Below are 26,199 nucleotides of genomic sequence, written 5' to 3' on the forward strand. Positions count from 1 at the left end.
AATTTATTTATTACTCAAAGCAAATCGTTTAATCTTTCCTTATATGGAAGTGAAAGATCTTAAAATAACTTCTCTTTTGAAGTATTAATCTAATTATTATTCATTGGCATGTTTTTAGCCTTGAAGTCCCAAAATAGAATTTCTACCCTTATCCTTTACTAAAGATATTTAATGAAAAGGAATGAAGTTTTAATGCTTTTATTAATACAAAAGTATTTAATTTTTGTATTATATATATATATATATATATACATTTGCAGGTAACTATCTTTGGATAAACGAATTTTATAATTGTGCGCAAAAAAATTTCAATTCGCTTGAAAAGTTCTCGAGATGTAACGTAATACGCAAAAAGTAAAAATATCATTTAGGGGTCCAATTTTTCGAACGCTCTCCTGACCAAACTTTTAAAACTATTATACCCAGATTGCGGCTGCCCCCTATATTTTGGGAATCAGAAATCCGAATCCATCAAAAAAAAAAAAAAAAAGAAAGGTATGTTTGTTCAGAGAAAGTACGTTTTTTGTGCCTGATTTTGCAATTTAAAATATCGTCTGCACTAATAAATTACCATATTTGAGGTCACCCCTCGATCCATTAAATTTGAGTCCTAAAACGTGAAGATCCCATCATTAGGATCAAAAGTTATTTAGGGTGATCCATTTTTTGGGGGGGGGGCGCACCGTACATATTGTCTTGATTTTTTACAGTATGATTTTAAATCTCGAAATTTTTGAAATTCTATTTATTTCAAAAAAGCGCCGGAGATGGCTAGTGTTCAATAAAATAAAAATAATTGTTTTAGAAAGAGAAATTTAAAAACTAACTCCAGTCAATAATAGAAACCTTCCCCCTCATTCAAAAAAAAAATTTATGTATGGCCCTTGCGATTAAGTATTTTCTGCTGCTGATCCGTGAAAGTCACAAGATTGGCCACCGCTGGTTAACTCTAAACTTCTTGTTACAAAGTTCAATTCACATAAAATAGATCAAATAAAATAAAAATAGATTAAATAAAAATATCTCAATTTTTGATGAACAGTAAATTAAAATATTTAATAATGACAAATAGCAATACATTTAAAGTTTTAATGTCCTTTGCAGTCAATTTGATACTCTTTTTAGTAAAATAAATGGAACCATAGATCCCATTATGTCTCCACACACCACATAATTTCGATTTAAACTCTTAATAAAAGTAGGAAATCAGCTCTTCTCATTTCAGCATTTACAACAGGTAATTTTATATTCTCTTGATATTTATGTTATATCTGCTTAATATTCATCACTTATGTAATATAATTTTCTGTTTAAAATAAATTAACACTTTAATAACTTTTTTCATTGATTTTCAGGCTATCAGATTATCTTAATTAATTTTTGGGAAAACTATCAGCATTGCGTATGTTACATGATCTGGATTTTCCTGTTTGAGAGTTTCAAAAAATCTCATTTTATTGCAGAAATATCGCATAAAATTAAGAGAAAGCACTTTTAAATACTCGAATAATTGTTTAAGGATAGATAAATTAATTTAAATACTTATTTTAATCTATTTTCTATGAAAATATTAGTGCGGTTTTGCATTTTACATTTGAACCTGCAGCCAAATAACAAAATTTTTTTTTTAAATATTACATTGTAAAATACAAGTTTTCTTACTACCATTTGCTAAAGGTATTATCAAATAAATGTCCTATTTAAACCTTATACTCTTATTTTTATTTGTTAATATCTAATACACAATTTGCTAAAAAGGAAAAAAATTTGTCTTACATTGGCTCATTTAATATCAGAAATGTCTAAATATTTATTAAAAACCTCTACAATAATTTATGTTAATTCTTGTCTTTAGACAGAATTAAATATTTTCTCTAAGAATTTCACTGTGAATGAATTTAAACTTAATTTTTGGCAAAGCTCAAAGTTTAAATCTGTATTATACTTCCATCGATTGAGAACTGCTCTAATATTAATAGATTTTCAATATTTATTGGGACAAAAATAAGTATTCATTTTATTTCAGTACTTATTGCAACTTCTACTAACATGTTTCCCAGGAATTGTACGTATCTATATCCTAATAAGGTCAAAACAAGGTCACGATCCAATAGAAAGAAAGGAACAGATTCTTAAGAAAAAGGCAAGTAACATTTGTAGTATTTGAATTTGCATTTGCATGAGTGGTTCAATATTGAATAACTGGATTTTAAATATTTATATATTCAAAACTTTTACACATATTACAGTACGTAATACACGAAGTTAAAAAAAAACGATACAAAAAATTTATTTAGTAATAAATGTTAAAGTCTTACTCTATCGTAACGGAACAAACATTTAATCTGTTACCAAATTCAATCAGAACATTTAGTAGTCTCACGTTGCCACTGGTTTGCGATGCTGTACAATTTTTTAGAGGTGTTTTGGAATCAGTGATTTAAAAACAGTGAAGTACTTTGTACAACTAAATAAGATTCTTTTCACAACACTTAAATATTTACTTTATTTTCTAGAAATATAGAGATAACAATCGGTAAAGAATTCTGTTAGGTTAAAAAACATTTCGCTAAAAAAAGAACGAATTCTAAAAAGAATTAAAAATAAACAACTTAAAGAATAAAAATGCTGTTGCCACCCAATTTTTTGAAAGTTAACTTAAAAATGACAAAGTAAACGATGTTAACTAAATGACGTAGACAGCGCAACTAGATCAAAATTATACCTAAGCCTTGACGTAACAAACAGTGTTTTTGACCTCTGTAATCAATGATAACATGACCATAAAAATTTCCGAAACATGCGCTATTTTTTGTGTGATTATGTTAAAGAGGCACTGCTTATAATCCAACCTCTCCAAAACGCTGCAAAAACTAGAAGTATGAATTTGAGATAGGCCAGCATAGAGATCATTGGCAATGTGAAACTACAAAAAGGATGAAATAAGTTTTATAATAAATTGGTTGCTTGTCGGGAACCGAAAGGGTCACATATCAAACATTTGTAGGTATAAAATTTTTTGTTTGTTTATCTTTTATTTTATTGATCACTTACTACATGTGTCATAGATTTAAAATATAGGTATTAAAAATCCGTTTATTCATTTGTACTAATCTTTTATTTTATGAAATTATTTTCTAGACATTTTTCATAATGTGATCTACGGTTGAATCAGTACGATGTGCCGCACATTAATTTGTAGTCCGTTTACAACAGGGTGATTCCACCATTTATTAATGTCATTTTTGCAAACTTTAAAAGCATGCAGCAGTTGGAAGAAAAAAAACGAAAATTTCTAAAAGAGTTGAGTAAAAAAAATCTTGGTGTCATATACTTATACTCGAATTGTTAGTAACTTTCCTTAAATAAAAAATAAGAAACTGTGTGTTACTCACGTAACACTATTTGTTACGCCCGTAATAGCTAATTTTTAATGTTAAAAAAATTAAATTTCTAAAACCCCTAAAAATTGAAATCAAGACGTATTTTCCTGAAAATTATTTGAATTGCTGGAATTTTATTAACATTGTTAAAATTTTTTAGTCTTCGAATATGGCATTTGTAAATGGCAGAATTGCCCAACATTGGTTAGCATTTAATGAATAAATTTAATACTCAAAATAGTAATGTTTTTTTTTAAATTATTTTTATAGCATACACGTTATTCCGTCAAAGTAGAAAGTACTTTGGAGATAGTAGGTTTGAATCAAAACATTATCAAGGATGTTTAATAGTAAATAAATAAATTTGGCTCTATACAGGATCGAGAACTTATGCAAAGAATGGCTTGTCTTTTGTGAAATTGCAGAAAAGATAGCATACAAGTAAGAAAAACAGCACAAATATATTAAGCCCGCTTTAAAGAATGAGAGAGAGAGAGAGAGAGAGAGAGAGAGAGAGAGAGAGAGAGAGAGATCCCACCAGAGGGATAAAACAGTTATCATAATGTTATATATCTAAGTTCAGTATCTTTTAAGTACTTTAATTAAATATCTGAAGCCATCATTAATAACCCTTTAACCCTTGTTACAATTGAGAAATTATATTAGAATAAGAAATAATTAACAGCCATCTGACTCCTATCAATCATTTAAATAAACTGCCATTTTAAATACATCTTAAAAGTGTTAACAGTATTACCATTCTATTGGTATTACCATTCTATTTGAAAAAAGGCATAGGCATCAAGGGGTTAAAATTTTCAAATAAATGGTAAAATGCATCTTAGTTCTAGAGAAAAGTTTGGTACTTTTATCGCGATACTTTAGAGCATGTCATAGAAACCATTTATTTGGTTAAATTTGCTTTTCAGTATTGTAGTTGTTAATAAATGAATGGTAATAAGAACTATAATTCTGAAAATCAGAATTTCTGGTAAGCTGTTACTATAGCGAACTTTAAAATTACCAAATAAATACCATTAATTTTGGTTTAATTACTAGAAATATGGTTTCTTTTACCAGAAATGTCTTTGCCATGCAAGTATGGTAATCTTGTCAGAATTTTTTTCCCCGGTTAAATTTTCTTACTCATTTTTTTTCCTGATCACTTCCTACTACCTCCCAAGTTGGTTCACCCTTCAAACTCTCTCGCGTTGCCCTGGAGGAAATTTCTCTCAACAAACCGTGGCATTGAAATCTTCACAGACCGGTCGAGAATTCAGACTGAAGACTATGGTACACTTATTAACAAAACTGGATATGGTGTTGCAATGAAGGTAAATGTCAAAACCATCAACACCATCTCGGCACGTCTAAATAACAATTGTGGTATATATATCTGACTGAGCTCCTTGCGATCCGGTCAGTGCTCCAATGGCTTAAAAATCAGGGTGTACCAATAGCAAACATTTACACTGATTCCCTTTCGCCACTTATGAGCCTGGAGGACCCACGTAGACACCTCAAACTTTTACAAAAAACCAAAACCATGTGAAGTAGTAACTATAGTATAAATTGGATTAAAGCACACTCAGGCATTGATGGCAATGAAGAGACTGACTGATGGGTTGTTAAGGAAGACATTAAGCTTGGCCAGATTGACTTTGGGACCCCGGGTGAAAAATGTCAAATTAAATCTTACATCACGAACATCACTTTTAACCGCTTTAAAAATGACAGGAGGTCTAGTGACAAGGGAAGACTAACTTATAAATTCTTTAAAGATCCTAGCATAAATCTCCTGCAGTCGAATTTTTACTCAAACCAGCAGCTTACTGGCCATGGAGTGTTCGAGACTTGTCAACAAAATTACTTTAGAAAATCAGCTTCGTGAAGTTACTGTGGAAAGAGATATGACATTCAACATCTCATTAAGCACTGTCCAAGATTCCGAGCACTTCATCGTACCCATATGAATGACTATCAAGAGGATCACCAATTCTTCGCAATGTTGGCCTGCAGGAAAATTGTGATTCAAGTAATAAAATAAATTCTGGAGGCCATTTTAGCCTAAATCAACTGACTCTAGTCATGAACCAACAATAGAACACGTAATCTTCTTTTTATACTGATCAACTTATAGCCTTTTCTACATTTTGAACTTTTATTTATATGTGATTTTGGACATTATCGACTTTTATTCAAACTTTTACTTTTAGTCATTTAGTCATCATTTACTTTTAGTCATTGCAGGAAAATTGTGATTCAAGTAATAAAATAAATTCTGGAGGCCATTTTAGCCCAAATCAACTGACTCTAGTCATGAACCAACAATAGAACATCTTCTTTTTATACTTTTTATAGCCATTTCTACATTTTGAACTTTTATTTATATGTGATTTTGGACATCATCGACTTTTATTCAAACTTTTGCTTTTAGTCATTTACACTTAGGACTTTAAGCTTTTATTCACTTTTAGTTTAGTGATATTTTATTTTCATCCTCAATTTCCTTAGTATTATCATCATTTTAATTCTTAGCATTTACACCGACGCTTTTAGCTTCCATTGATTTTAAATCATGTTTTTCATTACCTTAATTTTTATCTAATTCACTTTTAACTTATCACCACCACTGTCATTTGGCAAAGTTTTACTGTATTTTTAGTTTAAATATTTAATGTAAAAATTTAAATTTTAATTTTCGTATACCCCCTGGGGTGGGTCAATGTTAGACCTATCTTACTCATTTTACCAGAAAAGTTTAGACTGCCCACATTATGCACAGTGCGCAGGAAAAAAAACGGACCACTCTGAATAACTTTTGATTTAATTATCGGATCTTCACTTTTTAGTACTCAATTTTAATGGTTTGCGGGAGAAACGTCAAATATGCTGATTAATTAGTGCACACGATATAATAAGTTACGAAATCAGACTAAAAGCGTCCTTTCTCTGAATAAACATACCTTCTTTTTCAACGGATTTGGATTTCTGACCCCCAAAATATAAAGGGTAGCAGAAATCTGGTAAATATGGTCAGGAGAGAGCTACAAAGTTTGGACCGCTTAATGTAAGTTTTACTTTTTGCTTTTTTCGCTATATCTCGAGAACTTTTAAGCGAATAGAAAGCTTTTTGCAAGCAGTTATAAAATTCGTTTATCCAAAGATAACCCCATGCCAAGAGTAGCTTTTCGTAAATATTAATTAATTTTATTATTTTATTTAAGAATAGTCGAACAATTTTGAATTGTAAGGAATACAATTTTCTGCATAATTTTAAAATATGTAATTTTACCTAGGAAAATACAAAATTTGAATAAAACCGGTTGAAATACTGCCTTATGGAATTTTAAGCATCTGACTTTTTTTTAAAAGTTTATTTTCTCAGGAATTATTCGAGAGATTTCGTTCAAATTTTGCATTTTACCATGCAAAATAACATCCTTTAAAATAAAGTAAAAAATTGTATACCTTACAATTCCAATATTTTCCGACTATTATTAAATGAAATAATAAATATTAACTAAAAGTTATTTTTTGCATGGAATGACTTTTGGATAAGCAAATTTATAATTATGTGCAATTTTTTTTAAAATTCGCTTAAAAAGTTCTCGAGATATAAAGAAATACGCAAAGAGTAAAATTAACATTTAGATGTCTTTTGAGCTCTCTCCTGACCGAACTATGAAGACCATATTTCCTAGATTGTGGCTACTCCTTGGATTTTGGGGGTCAGAAATCCAAATCCATAAAAAAAAAGTATCTTAATTCAGAGGATGTACGTTTTTGTATCTGATTTCGCAACTTAAAATATCGTTTGCACTTATTAATTAAAATTTTTGAGGTCACCCCTTGCAGTTTCTAAGATCCATAGAACGAGAAAATCTGATCATTAGAGCAAAATTTATTCCGGGTAGTCTGTTGTTTCCTTTGGTGCACAGTACATTATACTATTAATTTTAGTTACTTTCATTAATTTGGGTAAACATTTCTGCTATGTTTATATTTTAGATTTTTCGTAAAATATGTGAAAACAACCCAGAACTACTGGATAAGATTCATGTCATCCCAGGTGACATTTCTAAACCTAATTTAGGAATGAGTGAAGAGGACATGAGAAAAATATGCGAAGAAGTCACAGTAGTTTTTCATGGTGCAGCATCTGTAAGTTTTACACAACCTTACAGGTAATTGAAATGTAGATTATTATCTATCTATATATATATAAATGAATGCGCGTCTGTGTGCACGTATACCTTTAATAGACTCCTAAACCAACCGACCAAAAGCTATGAAACTTGGCATACAGATAGTTCAAAGCACGAGGAAGATCAGTGTGGAAATTAGAACATTCTGCGACAAATCGTTCCAGCGGTATGAGCGAAAATCAAAATGAAATTTTCTGATTGGTTAAAAGTTGGCCATTGTTTTAAAGTTTGCTATAAACGATTCAGTTGTCAAATATCTTGAAGATCACATCAGTGATATTTTCTTTTTTTTTAATCTATCTGAAGAATGGCTATAACAACACTAATTTCAAATATAAATCAGGTGCATTGAGTTACGATTGAGTTAATAACGACGATGCATTAGTTATTTTTTTTTTCAGACTAAATATCAAGCATGAATAAGCATTGATATGAATGAAGAGCATTATTAATAATAAAAAAATATATATAATCAGAAAGTGCATATACCCTTCAAGTGGCATAGCATTTAGGTCTATGAAGTACGATGGAACAAGCTATGTTGTTTCTTCATATTTGCTAACATTCATTCTCATCTGACATTTTCGCGATTTTCGTCTAAATTTGATAGGGTGCTTAATCGGTATATTACGGTATTTCTGATTAATTATTTACCTATCCCGGGCATGATGAGCAATATAATTTTCTCGCACTGCGTCAACAGTTTCACGAGTGAAATTGTTGACCTTGAAAATCCTAGCATACTGACTTAATAAAAAATTGAATGGCCTACGTGTATAACGCCTACAATTTGTCCATGATCAAAGGTGTCGAACTAAAATAATTTATTTATATTGGAAATTGAGACGTGTGATTAAGAAAAGTCGCAATCACAGTATATAAACGGCAACCACAGCGCTCTCTCGTGTGCATGCATGGAAGCAGTACAGTACAATTTCCACAGCAGTTTCTATCCCTAATACTAGTACAAAATAATTATGAATTTTACGTTACAAATTATAGCCATAAATTTTTCTGCTTTTAAAAGCTCTCTACATTCACGAGCAATATTTCTGCGTTGTGGCTCAAATCTGCTTCCATTTAAAAATGTACATTAAATTTTTTTACCTTCTTAGAACTACTTATGTATACACATGTATGTGAGGATAGTCCCTCAGCAGACCCTCAGCCAGATTAATGCTGTCATTAAATAATGTAAACTATAAGATGTGAAGCTTCTGGAAATTAGAAAAAGTATATATTTTTTCTGTTTCAGATTCATTTGAGTTAATTACGTTTAAACACTATATTCCACTTGTGGAACGCTATTATCCAATGACTGCTGCGGATCGTTTTACCTAGTCGTTTTTTAGACTTGTAAAATATAGATCTGGTAACAATACCAAGTATAGGCCAGGATATCGAGGTTGGTAGGGCATTGTCGTGAGTTCGAGTCCCACCGATTGAAAACTCCACGTGCAGTAAATGGTGACTGGTGCACGTTAATTGTGTCGTGGTAGCTCTGAACCGTGGTGGCACAGGGGATAGAGCTTTCGCCTTCCAATGAGGTGAACCGGGTCCAAATACCAGGGATAACTGGTCGATTAGAATTCCGTTCCCGGCTAGCATCAACCACAGTGCTGACGTACACAGAGCTCATATCCTCAGTGGTAGACGGCTAATGGGTTAGAGTCCTCTTGCCGTTGAGATAACTGTGGGAGGTTATCGTGGTTTTACTCTCCATGTAGCGCAAATGCGGGTTAGTTCGATCGAAAAGTCCGCCACGACGACAAATACTTGATCCCGAAGTTCCCTTCCCTTATGAAAAAATCGAGGTATAAACGAGGTATATTTTATAGGTATAAAGGAGGTTGTTATTTAAATACGTCGTTAAGGTTGAAAAGGGTGCAAATGAATACCTCAAAATCAACCTCAAATATACCTTAAATATACCTCCAGAGGTATATATGTTTCACCCTGAGGTGTTTAATTTTACATCTGTGGAGAGATTGATATTTACTACTTTAAAATGTTTCATTTTCAACCTTTGGCTATTACTTATCAGCCTGAAGTATATTTTTTCACACTTGTGGAAGTATTTATTCAACAACCTAAAGGTGTGTCATTTTACACTTCAGGTTATTATAAATCAACCTCAGATGTATTTTATTCTACCTCAGGTAATTATTTTTCAACCTCAGGTATATAATTTTATGCTTGTAGAGATATATATTTATCAACCTGGGGTGTGTTGTTTTACACTTCTGGTTGTTATAAATCAACCTCAGGTGTATTTTGTTCTACCTCAGGTAATTATTTTTCAACCTCAGGTATATAATTTTATACCTGTAGAGGTATATATTTTTCAACCTAAGGTGTGTCATTTTACACTTCTGGTTGTTATAAATCAACCTGAAGTGTATTTTCAGCACTTGGAAAGGTTATTTTTTATTAACGCCATGTATTACATGTTCTACCTTAAGTTATTATTTCGTTACCTCAAGCTTATATTTTTGTATTTTTAGAAGTATTAATTTATCAACCAAAGATGCGACATTTCGCACTTCAGGCTTATGTAGCCCAACGTAAATTTTTTTTTAGTACCTACGAAGGTGAGGTGTTATACGGACCACCTAGTTTATTAATTTTTAGAATCACTATATAAAAAATATAATATATAAAGATATTATATATATTATATGAAGAATAAAGTATATCGTTACATTTTTTTCACTAGTAGAGATCATTTATCAACCTGAAGTTCTTAATATTAAACCTTCGGCAGTAATTGCTTTTGTTAAGCTATAAAAGAAAGTTTCAAATGCATAATTCTTCTGTAATTTTAATAGATTGAATTAAATCATCTTAAAATAACACTTATCCAAATTCTACAGTTAGTAAAAATTATTTATGGGAACTCATACTCGTATTTTTAGAAGATAGTTGTCTAAGGTGCTTCAATTTTTAAAGCTATAAAACTGCAAATTTAAATAATTAGTCAGCTGAAATTCAAATTACTTTTATTTAAAACTAAAATTTCATTCTTTTTACAAACCAACAAAATTATTTTAAATACTGTTTCCGTCTACATGTTGAAACTTGTTACTACTAGAACCTAAAAGAAAAAAAAAATACGAATTAGTAAGAAAGTTATATTTACAATAATAGTGGCAGGTTTTGAAATATTAAAATATTGGAAATTGTTTTTTTTTTTTAAGATTTAAATTAACTGGATGAAATTAATTTTCTTTTTCAGATAAATGGTATTACTCTTCTGCCATTTCAATTCAATCCTTGTAGCTAAAAAGCATGACAGGTATCACAACCACAAAATAAAATACACTGAAGACAGTACTACCATTAACAACATTTACAGAAATTCAAATACATAATTCAAATCTTATTTTGCATATTTAACACTTTTTATTTTTCTATGCATCTGGTAACATTAACTTGTAAGTTTAATAATTAGATTTTCTTTCTTTGTTTTTTTACAAATCTTTAAACTCAATATACCAAACCTATATTTTTAAACTTTTTGTCAGACTTCTTGAAACTAATAGCTTTTTTTAAATTTTTGACGCTGATTCTGAAAAGGACTTACGTTATTATCAATCGCATCAAAGTTTCTTAAAAAATAGTTATTTTAATATTTTTAATCAATGTAATCAAGAATCAACAGTCGTTTAATAAATTAAAAATTTAATGTTATGTACCAATTTTTATTCTTTTTTTACACTCAATCGAATAGAACAAATTACAAGCTGATAAGGAGCATTTATTTTAAAGTTGTGAGTAATTTTATGTGAGGAAAATGTCTAAAAGAGAATGATTTGAAATAATACTTTTAAAATAAGTTGAGTATAATATCTCCTATATAACTTATAATACCGAGCAGAATAAAANAGAAGTTGTTGATTCTTGATGAGAAATTTTGTTTTCATTTTCAGGGTGCTTACTCAACAAGCGATGGTCGCTTGGGGGTGTTCGAGAAAGATCTAGTAGATGACCAGCCGGAGATGGAAACTTTCGAAGTCGAACTAGTCAAGGATCAACAAGGACTCGGAGTCACCATCGCCGGATACGTCTGCGAAAAAGGTCAGGCATTTTCCATTTTTAATACAAAATTTTTCCTACACATTTTTAGGTTGTAAATTAATTTTCTTTTCTTTTCTTTTTTTTTTAAAAAAAAAGAAAAAGAAAGACACAGCCCTTCAATTGAACCTCTAACTGTTAACTCTTTAAATCAGAATTTTTATGAAACACATTTTTTCATTATTTTGTTTTAATTTAGGTCAAAATAAGTGAAAAATATTACATTTAGCATCTTAATTTATCGTTGTGAAATACAGCATGAAACATTGGTGTCTTTTTCTGGGTCAAAGGTAAAATCTTTCAAACACGGCTCAATTTCAAATAATAATTTTCCAGATTTTCAGTTATTTATGTCAAGAGAAAGTTACTCATCATTGAAATTTCTTTAATTTACAAAATCTATTGCTCATAAATCTTTGAATATGAATTCTAATTACTTTTATGGATTTTATATATATATATATATATATATATTTAACTTTGCAACAGATATCCAAGCGATAATCATACACTATAGTAGAATTTCAAAGCAAAATTGCTATTTAAAAAATCTTTCAACTTTCGATTTATTTATAAGAGAAATTATGAGCATTTTACTCAATTAATCAGCTTGCATATTGCTACGTTAAAACATATACATTTAAGCAAAATAAAAAGAATAATTCTATTTGAATAAATTACAAACGATAAAATATACTGTGCATAACCTGCTGTAAACCATTCACCAGTAACGTTACCCTAAATAGCGACGAGAAATATTTCGATTTTTCTCTCTTATTGTTAAGCCTACAACGATAGCCTCTAAGAATATCCGCCAACTTAAATTATTTAAGATCAGGACGTGTCTTTAAAACAAAAATAATAAAATTTAAGTTTGAAAATTGAAGCATATTTGATTAAAAGTGATAAAACTAAATTAATAAATGTCAAGCACACTTACAGAATTTCGAATACTTTCGATTGTCAACACACACGCCATTTGCCGGCTCGCATGGAACTCTGGGAAGTGAGCTAGTTAATATGACGTGTACTCTAAACAACCTTAAAACAAGCTTAGGTAAAAATAAAATGAATTCATACATCTCAATAAATACTTCACTCTCTTTAGTTTAAATAAGGTATATTTTTTATACCTCGTAAATACCTCTCTCTTCAGTAGAAAAAAGGTATATTTTTTTATACCTCGTTTTAATACCTCACTCTCGTTAGTTGAAATAAGGTTGATTTTTTTATACCTCATAAAATACCTCTTTTGTTACCAGTGTAAGAAAAACAACCTCGTATACCTTAAAAATCACCTGATCAGTCTGGTTGATTTCAAATGAATTTAAAACAACTTCAAAATAAGCTTAGGTATAAATAAAATGACTTCATATACCTCAATAAATACCTCACTCTCTTTAGTTGAAATAACGTAAAATATTTTATACCTCAAAAATACCTCTTTTTTTGCAAGTGTCAGAAAATCTACCTGGTATACCTTGAAAATCACCTCATGAGCCTGGTTAATTTAAAGTTGATTTTAAACATCCTCAAAATAAGCTGAAGTACATATAAAACAACCTCGTGCACCTTAATTACAACCTTTACGAGGTATAATTTTTATCAGCAATCTTAAATATACCTCAAATCAACCTTGATACCTCAAAAATACCTCAAATCAACCTTAAATATTCCTTAAATTTTCGTAAGGGTTGTCTTCTGGATCGGGTTCAAAATTACAAGGATACGGAGTTGAACATAAGTAGTCGTAAACCCAAAATTGAGTCGAATGTTCAAAGTCGGTTTTGTAAAAAAACGTTTCTTGTCACAAAATCCTACCTTTTCCCATTACAAATCATACATCTGGGGGTATTGAATTAGATATTGATCGTTCTCTGGTTCAGGTCAAAATTACGATCTGTGGATGAATGGATGTATGAATGGGTCCGCCCTATAAATGAGCTGTGACGTACGTGTGGTGAAGTCGTATTCTTGGCCATAGATGGTGCCACTGAAAAACAAGAAACGCACCCTCTGACTTAAATTCGCTTGCATTAAGTTCGTTTTATCAGGCAGGCTTGTTGATATTGGCAAGTGGCATTAGAAACAACAACATACCAAGTGTGTGAATTGTCAGTATATTGTCCTTAGCCTTTCATGCAACTTTTTTAACTCATGGTATCATGAGTGATACACTAATTTCAAGTTAAATTCCTGGATTCATAAGCTTGTAACCTTTTTCGCCAATATATTCATCAATCTATAACAGTAATGCTAGTACTTTAAATTTATTTAAGAATTGTGACTTTGAAAATAAGTTTTAAATAAATATATACACTGATCTTTCACTTTTGAGAAAATTGACGGAACTTGACAATTTCTTTCAAATTGTTTTTTTCCAAAACTTTTATTTAAAAAACTAAAAGAAAAGCTAATTTCTTAGAAAAATATAATTGATTCTGAAATCAAAACCTCAAATGAATGAAAATGTTACATTATTCAGGCTTCATAATGTTAAAGTTATTCGTTTTTAGAGCATTGATGTTTGGAATTATTTGTGAATGATATTTTCAAATTATTATTATTTTATTATCATTGTTTTTTTGTTTTTGTTTTTGCAGATCTATATGTTTTCAAAATGCTAAGAGTACAGATTATGTTATAGACCTGTGTAAAAGGCTTAAAAAATTAGACGTAAGTATTTCTTTTTGTTTCATAATTTTAAATTACTTATTTTTTGTCAAGTGAAACTTAAAAGCAACGTAGAACAAACATTTTAATAAATCGTACCATAGCTCATCAGAATCAAGAAGTATATTTTATTGGCAGTAGAGTAGAAAGGAGGCTGATATATTGCACATAAAGCTCTCTTATAAAAAAAAAATTTCTAATTGATCTACCTGTCAGGAAGTTGGCAGATAATACAGTACAGCCCAATGGCTGATAATGCAGTACAGCCCATAATTTGGTGCTCTATTATTATTACTATTATTTGAATTGGGTTATGATTCCTATACAGATTTTAAATGTTAAATTATTTTCTTATCAATTATGCTTTTGAATTGTTAGTATTATTTGTTAGAAATACCCCAAGTAAAAGTAGAAGTAATTGAAAAAAGCTATTTTTAAAATAGCACTCCTACTCCATCAAAACCAATTGAAAATTTTTGAGCCCCAAACAAAATATAATTTCTTTGACTTCTTGTAATCATAACTTTGTATGAAAAAGGTATCATTATTACACTGTTAAAAATTTGAAGCGTTTTGAACCACAATATTTTTCACGTTTGCTGTAGCCATAATTTAGCTAAAAAATAATCGTGTTCTGATAATTTTAATAAACTAAAAAATGAAAATAAAAATAACATTTATTGATAAATTTGTAATGCCGCGATAAGTTACGAATTGTTGAGTTTCGGTTCATATCTTCCCGTCAGACAGAAAAAAAAGTGCCGAAATATGACTCCAGAATCTGTCGTTATATATATATATATATATATATATAACACACGCCATNTGAACATTAATGCTAATTCTAATATCTCGTTTGTTTTTTGATTTCGAAATTCTAATTCCGTATTTTTCTCCAAAGGTAGCGTTAAAAGTAGTATTTTCTTGTCCATGTTGTACAAAAATGTTGCCACTTATAAAATTTTAACAAAATTTTGAGTTTAAATTTCCCACTGATTGTTAAAGCCCTCTGTAGTTTCTACCTGTTACCAAATGAAATTTATTACTAATGAAATAGAAGTAACAAATTTAATTTTCATTAGCTGATAGGAAAATCTAGATATTTTAAAAATCCATAAGTCACTTTACCTATGCAATAGGTAGTCCGATCTACCTATTGAATAAATGACTTTGTAATAATATATCTGTACCTGTAACATGTGTGTAGCGAGAGGGAGGGGTACGCATTTTGTTTTTAGAAAACTGTTCGTCTATTTTGAGTTTTATACCTACGTTTGTATATAAATATTCAAATAAATATACATACAAATAAGCATGTATAAAATAAATACATATACAAATAAATGTGCATATAAAATATGTGCACATAAGATATGCACATCTAAACAAAACTGAAAGTAAATTAAGAGTTTTCTAAATACGAAAGGTGTACCCACCTCACGCTACGCCTATGACCCGAAACTACCATAGATATTTTTTCAGGTTTTAGTTTACACATCAACTGCTTATGCTAATTGTCACAGATATCCAAAAACAATTGAAGAAAAAGTCTACACATTGCCTTTTAGTGCTGAAAGATTTATTGAGGAAATGGAGTAAGTAAACTGCAATAAAAGATTTTGATGTTGCGAAAATGTCTAAATAATAATTCTCCCCTAAGTGCTACCTGAGTGCACAAAACATTTTTGCTTGTCATGCGTTACCATTGGTGACTATTTTAATCTGTGCACAAAAAATTAAACTAATGCGAGGAATGGTGGCGATTTTGCGAGATACAGAGGTGTTTTCCTAATACGTATAAATAACAAATTCCCACCGAAACCCGCTAACCGGAACAGACGCTATGTAAGTCTAAACAGTGTTACATTAATTCTAACCATCTTCTATATTTCGTTAACTAATTTACTCATCACTTTGTTCCGGTGTTTTTTATTGCTGACCAAAAGTGAAATATATCTTTTTTTTTAACGTATCCAAGTTCTTAGTTATTTTTGTAAAACTGAATTTACACAACAGTAGTACCAGGGCCGGGATAGTCTGGTTGGTAGGGCACTGGGTTCATGTCCAATAGCTCGTGGGTTCGATCCCCACCTGCCAAAGACTCCCCTGGTAGCAAATGGTACCTGATGCACGGTAAATCTGTTGGGTCACAAAGCCCTCCATGTTCTCATAACAAATCTTACCTCTGGGGGCACTGATACAGAAATTTTCTTGTCTTCTGGATTGAGTTCAAGATAACAATGCTACGGAGTTGAACATGAGAAATCGTAAACCCAAAATTGGGTCGGCTGTTCAACGACGGTTATAAAATAAAATAAAACAGTTGTACCAAATTTATTGCTGTATCCCTTTAAATCTTTTGTACATGACTATAGTAAATTGCTAATATTGCTTTTTGAAAACAATAACTTTAGTAAAATATTCGCATAACTATTTAACTGACTTCGTTGGAGGCTTCGATTAAAACCTTTTTATCAATATTTTTAGGAATGGTACTGATGAATCATTTGATGAGCTTGTATCTTCATTAGAATCAAAATTTAATCTAAAGTGGCCTAACTCATATACCTTCAGTAAATGTTTGACGGAAAATCTTTTGCTTGAAAAAGCCTCCGACTTACCTGTTGCAATTGTAAGACCATCTATAGTATTTACTGCTTATAAAGGTGTACGACCAGTAAGTATTTATTAATTACAAATATATATATATATATATATATATATATATTGGCTTACCCTTGGGTGCTTGCTAAAGTCTGATGTTAATTTTTGAATGGTTGGAGTTACATGCATAAACATGGTACCTACATGTTGTGAAATAGCTATGAGCTACAAGAGGAAATTCCTTACAGTACCGCCTAACGGAAGACTTCAGAGTAATTTTTAATTGTAGTAATCAAACTCAAAGTTGCGAGGCACCATCGATTTAGTACGAACTAGTGAACATTAATGCTAATTCTAATATCTCGTTTGTTTTTTGATTTCGAAATTCTAATTCCGTATTTTTCTCCAAAGGTAGCGTTAAAAGTAGTATTTTCTTGTCCATGTTGTACAAAAATGTTGCCACTTATAAAATTTTAACAAAATTTTGAGTTTAAATTTCCCACTGATTGTTAAAGCCCTCTGTAGTTTCTACCTGTTACCAAATGAAATTTATTACTAATGAAATAGAAGTAACAAATTTAATTTTCATTAGCTGATAGGAAAATCTAGATATTTTAAAAATCCATAAGTCACTTTACCTATGCAATAGGTAGTCCGATCTACCTATTGAATAAATGACTTTGTAATAATATATCTGTACCTGTAACATGTGTGTAGCGAGAGGGAGGGGTACGCATTTTGTTTTTAGAAAACTGTTCGTCTATTTTGAGTTTTATACCTACGTTTGTATATAAATATTCAAATAAATATACATACAAATAAGCATGTATAAAATAAATACATATACAAATAAATGTGCATATAAAATATGTGCACATAAGATATGCACATCTAAACAAAACTGAAAGTAAATTAAGAGTTTTCTAAATACGAAAGGTGTACCCACCTCACGCTACGCCTATGACCCGAAACTACCATAGATATTTTTTCAGGTTTTAGTTTACACATCAACTGCTTATGCTAATTGTCACAGATATCCAAAAACAATTGAAGAAAAAGTCTACACATTGCCTTTTAGTGCTGAAAGATTTATTGAGGAAATGGAGTAAGTAAACTGCAATAAAAGATTTTGATGTTGCGAAAATGTCTAAATAATAATTCTCCCCTAAGTGCTACCTGAGTGCACAAAACATTTTTGCTTGTCATGCGTTACCATTGGTGACTATTTTAATCTGTGCACAAAAAATTAAACTAATGCGAGGAATGGTGGCGATTTTGCGAGATACAGAGGTGTTTTCCTAATACGTATAAATAACAAATTCCCACCGAAACCCGCTAACCGGAACAGACGCTATGTAAGTCTAAACAGTGTTACATTAATTCTAACCATCTTCTATATTTCGTTAACTAATTTACTCATCACTTTGTTCCGGTGTTTTTTATTGCTGACCAAAAGTGAAATATATCTTTTTTTTTAACGTATCCAAGTTCTTAGTTATTTTTGTAAAACTGAATTTACACAACAGTAGTACCAGGGCCGGGATAGTCTGGTTGGTAGGGCACTGGGTTCATGTCCAATAGCTCGTGGGTTCGATCCCCACCTGCCAAAGACTCCCCTGGTAGCAAATGGTACCTGATGCACGGTAAATCTGTTGGGTCACAAAGCCCTCCATGTTCTCATAACAAATCTTACCTCTGGGGGCACTGATACAGAAATTTTCTTGTCTTCTGGATTGAGTTCAAGATAACAATGCTACGGAGTTGAACATGAGAAATCGTAAACCCAAAATTGGGTCGGCTGTTCAACGACGGTTATAAAATAAAATAAAACAGTTGTACCAAATTTATTGCTGTATCCCTTTAAATCTTTTGTACATGACTATAGTAAATTGCTAATATTGCTTTTTGAAAACAATAACTTTAGTAAAATATTCGCATAACTATTTAACTGACTTCGTTGGAGGCTTCGATTAAAACCTTTTTATCAATATTTTTAGGAATGGTACTGATGAATCATTTGATGAGCTTGTATCTTCATTAGAATCAAAATTTAATCTAAAGTGGCCTAACTCATATACCTTCAGTAAATGTTTGACGGAAAATCTTTTGCTTGAAAAAGCCTCCGACTTACCTGTTGCAATTGTAAGACCATCTATAGTATTTACTGCTTATAAAGGTGTACGACCAGTAAGTATTTATTAATTACAAATCTTAACTATTGGTTTACAAACTAGTCTTAAAACTAACTTTTTCTGAGATATTTTCATTTCAAATTGTTCAAACCATATGGAAAAATAAATACAATTTATATTTTTAAAAAATAAAAAACTAAGTGTTTGAATAACTTATGATATAATGACCAGTTTTCCACTTAATTAATTGTTATTTTAACTTTACATTTGCTCAATTAAAGTAAGCTAGTTATTTACTTGAAATTAATAATTAAGATGCATAAAGTCATAATTTATCCCTCATGTGTTCACTACCACCAACCAATCATATCGTATCATGTAATTGTTAGAATTTGAATTTATTTTGCTTTTATAGTGCTAATGTAAGCAAAGCGTTGTGATGAGATCACAGTCTAAAAAATATGCATTTGACCGGTAATATCTGGGAAAACTTCAATTGAACGGTTATTTCTCATAAAACTGCTAGCTCTTATTTCATTGACGAAAAAAAGATATCGAGAATAACTACGATATTTTTATTTTACTTCATACACAAAACGTTGAGGATGGAATTGAGAATCTTTCGTTTTAGTTCCGATTACGTAAGATATGTTGCTATTTTTACACGTGTTTACCCATCTATACAAAAAAACTGAAGTCAATTTTTTTAATAATTAAAAACTATTTTCAACTTAATAATAATATAATAAATTGTGAAAAAAAGTATATTAATTAATTTCCTATAATATTTAAAGTTGTTTATAAAAATTCACCTACAAAATCCTGCATTTAAATTTCAGGGTTATATAGACGAAGGAACCGGCGTAACTGATTTGTCAGTAGGGGTAAGTTTATTATCATTTTTATTAGAAATAGGTTTTATTGGGTTGTTTAGAAATAATTTATAAAACGGCTTTGATTTACAAAGTAATTAAAACTATAATATAGTATAAAGACGATTTGTTTTATTACATTGAGACTGTTTGCTTCAATTTGGATATGTTTAGATGCTGTACACATAATAAAAATCCCGAATGATTAAAAATGCTCTAATGTTCATACTCACAAATTATGTTTTAAACATTTTTCTGACTTATATTAAGATGAAAATGTAATAGAAAAAAAATAGTGCGTGGAGTCCCTCCGCGCGGAAGAAGTGAAACTTCGTAATGTGGAAATGAAAATAGGAAGGGGTAGAAATTGATTTTTAGTAAAATCATATTGTTTCTTTAAGACAAACTTTATTAGCAATGCTTACAATTCACAATTGATCGCATCTTTTAATTATCATTTTCGAGTGGAGAAATATCCAAATCTATAACATTTACAATGGGATTATGATAACTAAAGAGAGATACGAAATGTTTGAGTTCTATTTTTTCAATATTTCTTGCAAAAACTGCATCAATGGTAGTTCCCCCTTTGGTTGTTGGATCATTCCTACCATTTATCATTTCCAATCCAAATTTGTCTTTAAGGAAGGTTAATAATGTTTCAGCTTCAGGTAACGAGAAATTCGCATTAAAATCCCCTGCAGGGATCACAGGCCGCTTACAAAACAGTGCTTTCATACCCCCTCCATGGTAGCGTTAAACGTTTAACGCAACCTTGTTGGAAGTCGCATTAGAAGTTTCACTTCAATAAATTCGCTGCCGGCCATTTCATAGAAACTTCTTGATTCAATGAAGGTAATTGTTTACCTTCAGTGGCACTTATTTTTTCAGTATTTATTTAACATTTTGCAATTTTAACATTTATTTCTATAAAGTAATAAGCTAACGTAAACGAGAACCGAATCATAAAATTGCCTAATTTGATGTTTTTACGAATTGTTTTGCTTAAGAGGGCGATGACTACAACTTTTCTTTCCCTCTATTAATAGTACAACTTGGATTATTTCTTTTTTAAATTTTATTTATTTTTATTTATTTATTTATTTATTTATTTTAGGTTGGAAAAGGTTTCGTCAAAGTCATTCGTGGTGATAGTGACTCCATATTTGACGTCGTTCCAATAGATGTATGTGCAAATTGTCATGTTCTTGTCGCTTGGTGTGTGGCAACGGGCAGGTCTGCAATTGGATTTTATTAAAATTTTATAATTAAAATTATAACAACTGTAAAGTGTAAATGTGTTTGTTACTTAAGATTTTTTTTTAAACATAGTAGTTTTCTTAACACTAGATTGCCTAAGGAAGTCATTTTGACTGCTTTTAATTTCAATTAGAAAAACAATGATGACACAATTACAATGACCCAATTTCTTAGAATTTTGTGACTTTTTGCTCAACATATAATTTTTTTATTGTTAATATTTACTAATAACTTGTTACATAACAGTAAATAATATAAAACATGTTAAAAATTAATTTTAAGAAATTTATTGACGCATTCACAATCTAGTCATTTTGACTTTTTTCGGCAATATAGATATATGCTAATTTTCCGTCTTTCTAGTGTTAAATATGTTTTTTTAAGAACACAACTAAACTTCCCATCGAACCATTTGAGGAAAAGAAGTTGTACCAATTCAGGTGCTCCCAATCGTGAGCGAAAATTGCTCTCTTTGAGGTGAGAAGGAGGACTCGATTAGTTTTCCCTTTCTACGGGGCAATGATTTCATATTTAGTGATACAAACTAATGCAAACTAACTTTACTTGTAAATCTAGTCAAATTAAATTAGAACCAATTCTCAAAATATAGCAATCCTTACACTTTCTTTATGATGTGATAATATTTTTCTTAACTTTTTATAAAACAGTGGGAAATTTTGCTTCTCTCCAACTTTGTTAATTTCTAATCGTCGAAGGAAAGTTTTTTTTTTTTTCTCATTTATGATTTGTGCGGTGATCTACTGATAACTTTAATGAAATAAATTTAAAAAAATAAAAGAAACAATGAAGGGTTTTATATGCATAATAGATGCAGGTAATAGTAAGGAGTTGCGTGGGGTCAGGAAGCGAGGCTAACATTGGAGAGCTATTTTCTCTTGTGTGTTATGGGCTCGTTTATTTAATCGTTTCCATGAAGTTTACTTATAGTTATAAACATAGTATTTTATATTTCGGTTTATTATAAGCTTGGAGCTTTAAATTTATCGTCTTTACAGCAGGTAACATATTGAAAATCCCACCCACATTTCCCCTCAAAGAAAGATCTTAAAAAATCAAATTAATTGAAGATTATAAACTAAATGAATTTGTTTTTATGAGTCCCAAATATATTTTAGCGTAATGTTACTAGAAAGAAGTGACCCTAAAAGGATTAAATTAAAATTTAGGGGTCATAACCTTTCAGAATTTATAAAATTCAAAAAACAAAATAATAATAATAATAATAATAATGAATGGCAGAATTATGTACAAATTTAAATACAAATCTCAATATTGAAAATTTATAAAATATCAAATCTGTTCTCACATCATCACATAAACATTACGTGAGTAAAGATACACTGTAAGTTTCCGAAATTAATATTTTTGATTTTTGAATCTCAATATTGTTGTATACCCAGTTAGTAAAATTTTTTAATATAATAGTTTAAATAATAAATGTAATGATGCTACCACTGAAAATGCACAAAACTTAAATGTTGAAGGGTCATGTATAAGGTTCCAAATATACTCATGTAAAAAGAAATAAATTGATATATTTGATAGTTATTAAAGCTGCACCAATACTGAGCAGTTATAATTACGGATATAGGGAAATAAAAGAGATACTAACCGAAAGAAATTAATTTGTAACGATAAACTTTGACTATCATGAATTGACAACGATCATGAGCCTCATACCAAGTAATGCTGAATGCAATTAATCTCTATTCTGATGGGATGAACTTCAAGAAACTTGTTTTGCGTAATTTAGTAACGTAAAGCCACCAGAAAAGGCAACAAATAATAATAAATAAGAAATATTTCACCTTATTTCAGCTATGTTAATTGTGTAGGTACATGCCTTTTAGTTTTGGTGCTTGATTTCATCGCATTGTTCTGTACTGATGTATTGATTGTTTTCTTTTTTTTTATTAACATCATACATTCAGCTCAACTTGGATTTTATTATTCAACTATTTGAACAATAAAATCCAAATGTTAATCTATTGATTTCTTTAGACTAATTTCTCTTTCACTGACTAATTTCTTTAATTTCTGTAAGTCTAGTATATGGGTTTTTTGATTGAAATAAATAATCAATAAATAAATTTTAAAGAATAATAACACTGAAAAAAAATCTACCTTAGAAAATTCCGAATTGAATCTACTTTATGTTTTCTAAAATCAATACATTTTGTAAATAATGAATGTATTTTTAATAGTTACACTAAAATTCTGTCAAAAAGTTCCTTATTTTATCTATTTTATGTTTTATAAAATGGTGTGTACAAAAATGCTTAAAAATATTTTAAAATTACTCCAGAATATGAGGAAATGACGCCAACAATAGATAAACGCATCATGACTATCAACCCCTATGGAAAGAGAGATGATGGATTAGCTTTGACGCTCAAACCTCTGACTGTAAAAAAATGGGGGGGGGGGGTGTAACTTCTAGTGATGAACACCTGTCCTTTTGGAAAAAATTTAACTCTACCCACTACGTACTCTTATATAAATGTATCGTTTCTTAATCTATATGAAATGAGCTAAGATTATTATCCCGTTTCACAGTATACTCTTAAGCGAGCAGAGGAAGAAAGATGCAAATACATATATTCAAGCGATTTCCTACAATAATAAAGAGATTTCGTACTCTTACTTAATCTCGCATACGTGCACATACATAAAATCTGGGCAGCACAGGCGCTTATGAGTTACCTCGATTTTTTACACAGTTTTGCATAGAATTTAAGAATATAGTTTAGAGCCCATAGTTTATTGTTTAGAATAATTGCATAGAACTTATAGTTCAGAATACTTGCATATAATTTATAGTTTATTGAACTCTAACATCTATTTTATTTTGAATTGTTTCTTTTTTTTCAGGCGTCCTTCGATGTTTGTAGTTCACAATACACTTGGTGATAAGTTGAAGTTGAAATTTGGACAGTACTTGAGTATTATGTACGATCTAACGGTAGTCCATCCTCTTCCAAATTCCTTCCAAGAAATGTCTTTTATAATGGTTAAAAGCAAATTAATGTACAAAATAATAGCACTTTACAGACATTACATTCCAGCAGCAGTCATAGATCTATACTTGAGCTACAAAGGCAGTAAACTCAGGTAGAATGTTTGATTACAATTAATGATGAATTGTTGGTTTTTAAAAGTTATAATTTTATTTATGTGTGCATACATTACGCTGTGATAACATTAGTTGTGGAACACTGTTCTTCTTATGAGGAAAAGTCCCCTCTCAAAATATTTAACAAAAATTGCACAGGTTGTAGAAAATCTATCCCTTGAAAACCACCAGTTGAGTTGCATTAAGTACTGCACAATGAAAAGTGGGTGAATTTTGGTCTACAATCTAAAGGGCGTAAGAGATCTATAGGCCGGGATAGTCTGGTCGGTAGTGAGCTGGGCCCATGTCCGAGAGCTCGAACCCCGCCGGCCGAAGACTCCCCGTGTAGTTGGTGACTGATGCACGTTAAAATTCTGCCGAGTCGCGAAGTCCTCCATGTTCCCATAACAAATCAAAACCTCTGGGGGTTCTGAATTGGAGATCGATCGTTCTCTGATTCAGGTCAAAATTATGATCTGTGGATGAATGAATGGATGTATGAGTGGGTCCGCCCTATAATGGTCCGCCGAATGGGTCCGGTGAGGCAGAAGTCGAATTCTTAGCCATAGATGCCGCCACTGAAAAACAAGAATCGCACACTCTGCCTTAAATTTGCTCAGTTTCACCAAACAGATTTGCTCGTGTGGCGAGTGGCATTAGAACCAACCATAGATCTAAGTCATTAATAATCTGTCTATGAAAAGGGTTCCCTCGCCATTCGTCTATGACTCGCTATTCGTTGCAGTGACTATAATTATGAGGTTTACGATTTCTAGTAGGCGAGTTGGGTCAATATTTAAGACAGGTTTTGACTTGGGTTGGCGAGAAAAAATCTATCAGAGGAGAGTGAAGCTCCCCTCTGTAAAATGCGCTATTTCTTGTTTCCATAGTTGCAAATGGCCTTTGCAGCCATGCCAAAACAGACTTTGCAGCGTGGGGAGATCTTTATATAGACGAACTATACTACAGTTTCATTGTGGATGGATTCCGCTTCCAAAGAGGAATGGTGGCAAATTTCCTACCAGAAAATTGTTTTTGATTACCTAAATATTCTATGAAGGTTTAAAATATTTAAATGCGTTTTCAACAGTTTTGATAAGTTGAGTAAGCATAACAGTTGTGTATTTACGTGCTGAAACGTTTTAAAAAACTTTTGCTGTATGATGATGCAGTTATTTTAGGGTAAATTGACATTTTAAATGGGGAACATATGAGCAATTCTACAAATAAACGCCAGTTAGGCGGCCAAAAAAAATAAAAAATTTTTTGGGAGGCACACTATTTCTACATGAATTTTCTTCTTCTTTACACCCTAAAAAGGCGAGAAAAAATCGTGAACGTGAAATTTTTTCTTTGTGACATACTTTAAATGTGACATACTCTTTCTGACATACTCAGATAAATCTGAGCCGTTTATTCAGATAAAACGATTTTTACATAAATATAATATTATTATAATGTCTCTCTAATATGTATTTATAGAGATTTCATACTAAAACCTCGCTACAACAATATTTTGCGGACCAAATAAGAATATTGTTGTAGAGGGATATATTGTTATATCGAGGGCCCACATAATTCTGGGACGCAATAAGATTTTTTGAAATGTAATGTTATATATTCATTAACTATAAATATATTTATATATTATCGAAAAAATTAATTTGCAAAGTGTTTATTACGGTTAAGCATTAAAAACAATGGATATAAATACAGAACATAAGATTGTAAACTTACCTTAAAAAAACATTTTTATTGAAAAAAATCCGATATTTTTGTTTGTTTATTCATTTTTCTGACTGTTAAGTCAACCAACAAAGTATGCATAGAGTCCAATGCCCGAAAATGATTTTCATTTGT

The 26,199-nt window shown here is 30.6% G+C and overlaps 1 protein-coding gene across 1 annotated transcript in view; it reads left to right on the forward strand.

Moving 5' to 3' along the window:
• LOC107439328 (fatty acyl-CoA reductase 1) overlaps positions 1–26,199 on the forward strand; it is a 61,690-nt gene that overhangs the window by 13,357 nt on the left and 22,134 nt on the right. The window contains exons 3-12 of the mRNA XM_071183784.1: positions 2,027–2,143; positions 7,395–7,570; positions 14,269–14,341; positions 15,821–15,933; positions 16,826–17,015; positions 17,935–18,047; positions 18,940–19,129; positions 19,914–19,958; positions 21,064–21,182; positions 24,099–24,338. Of these exons, the coding sequence (XP_071039885.1) occupies positions 2,027–2,143; positions 7,395–7,570; positions 14,269–14,341; positions 15,821–15,933; positions 16,826–17,015; positions 17,935–18,047; positions 18,940–19,129; positions 19,914–19,958; positions 21,064–21,182; positions 24,099–24,338 (1,376 nt within the window). The remainder of the gene's footprint in view (positions 1–2,026; positions 2,144–7,394; positions 7,571–14,268; positions 14,342–15,820; positions 15,934–16,825; positions 17,016–17,934; positions 18,048–18,939; positions 19,130–19,913; positions 19,959–21,063; positions 21,183–24,098; positions 24,339–26,199) is intronic.

Source organism: Parasteatoda tepidariorum, chromosome 7 (assembly GCF_043381705.1).
Source record: "Parasteatoda tepidariorum isolate YZ-2023 chromosome 7, CAS_Ptep_4.0, whole genome shotgun sequence".
In the NCBI taxonomy this organism is placed as follows: domain Eukaryota; kingdom Metazoa; phylum Arthropoda; class Arachnida; order Araneae; family Theridiidae; genus Parasteatoda; species Parasteatoda tepidariorum.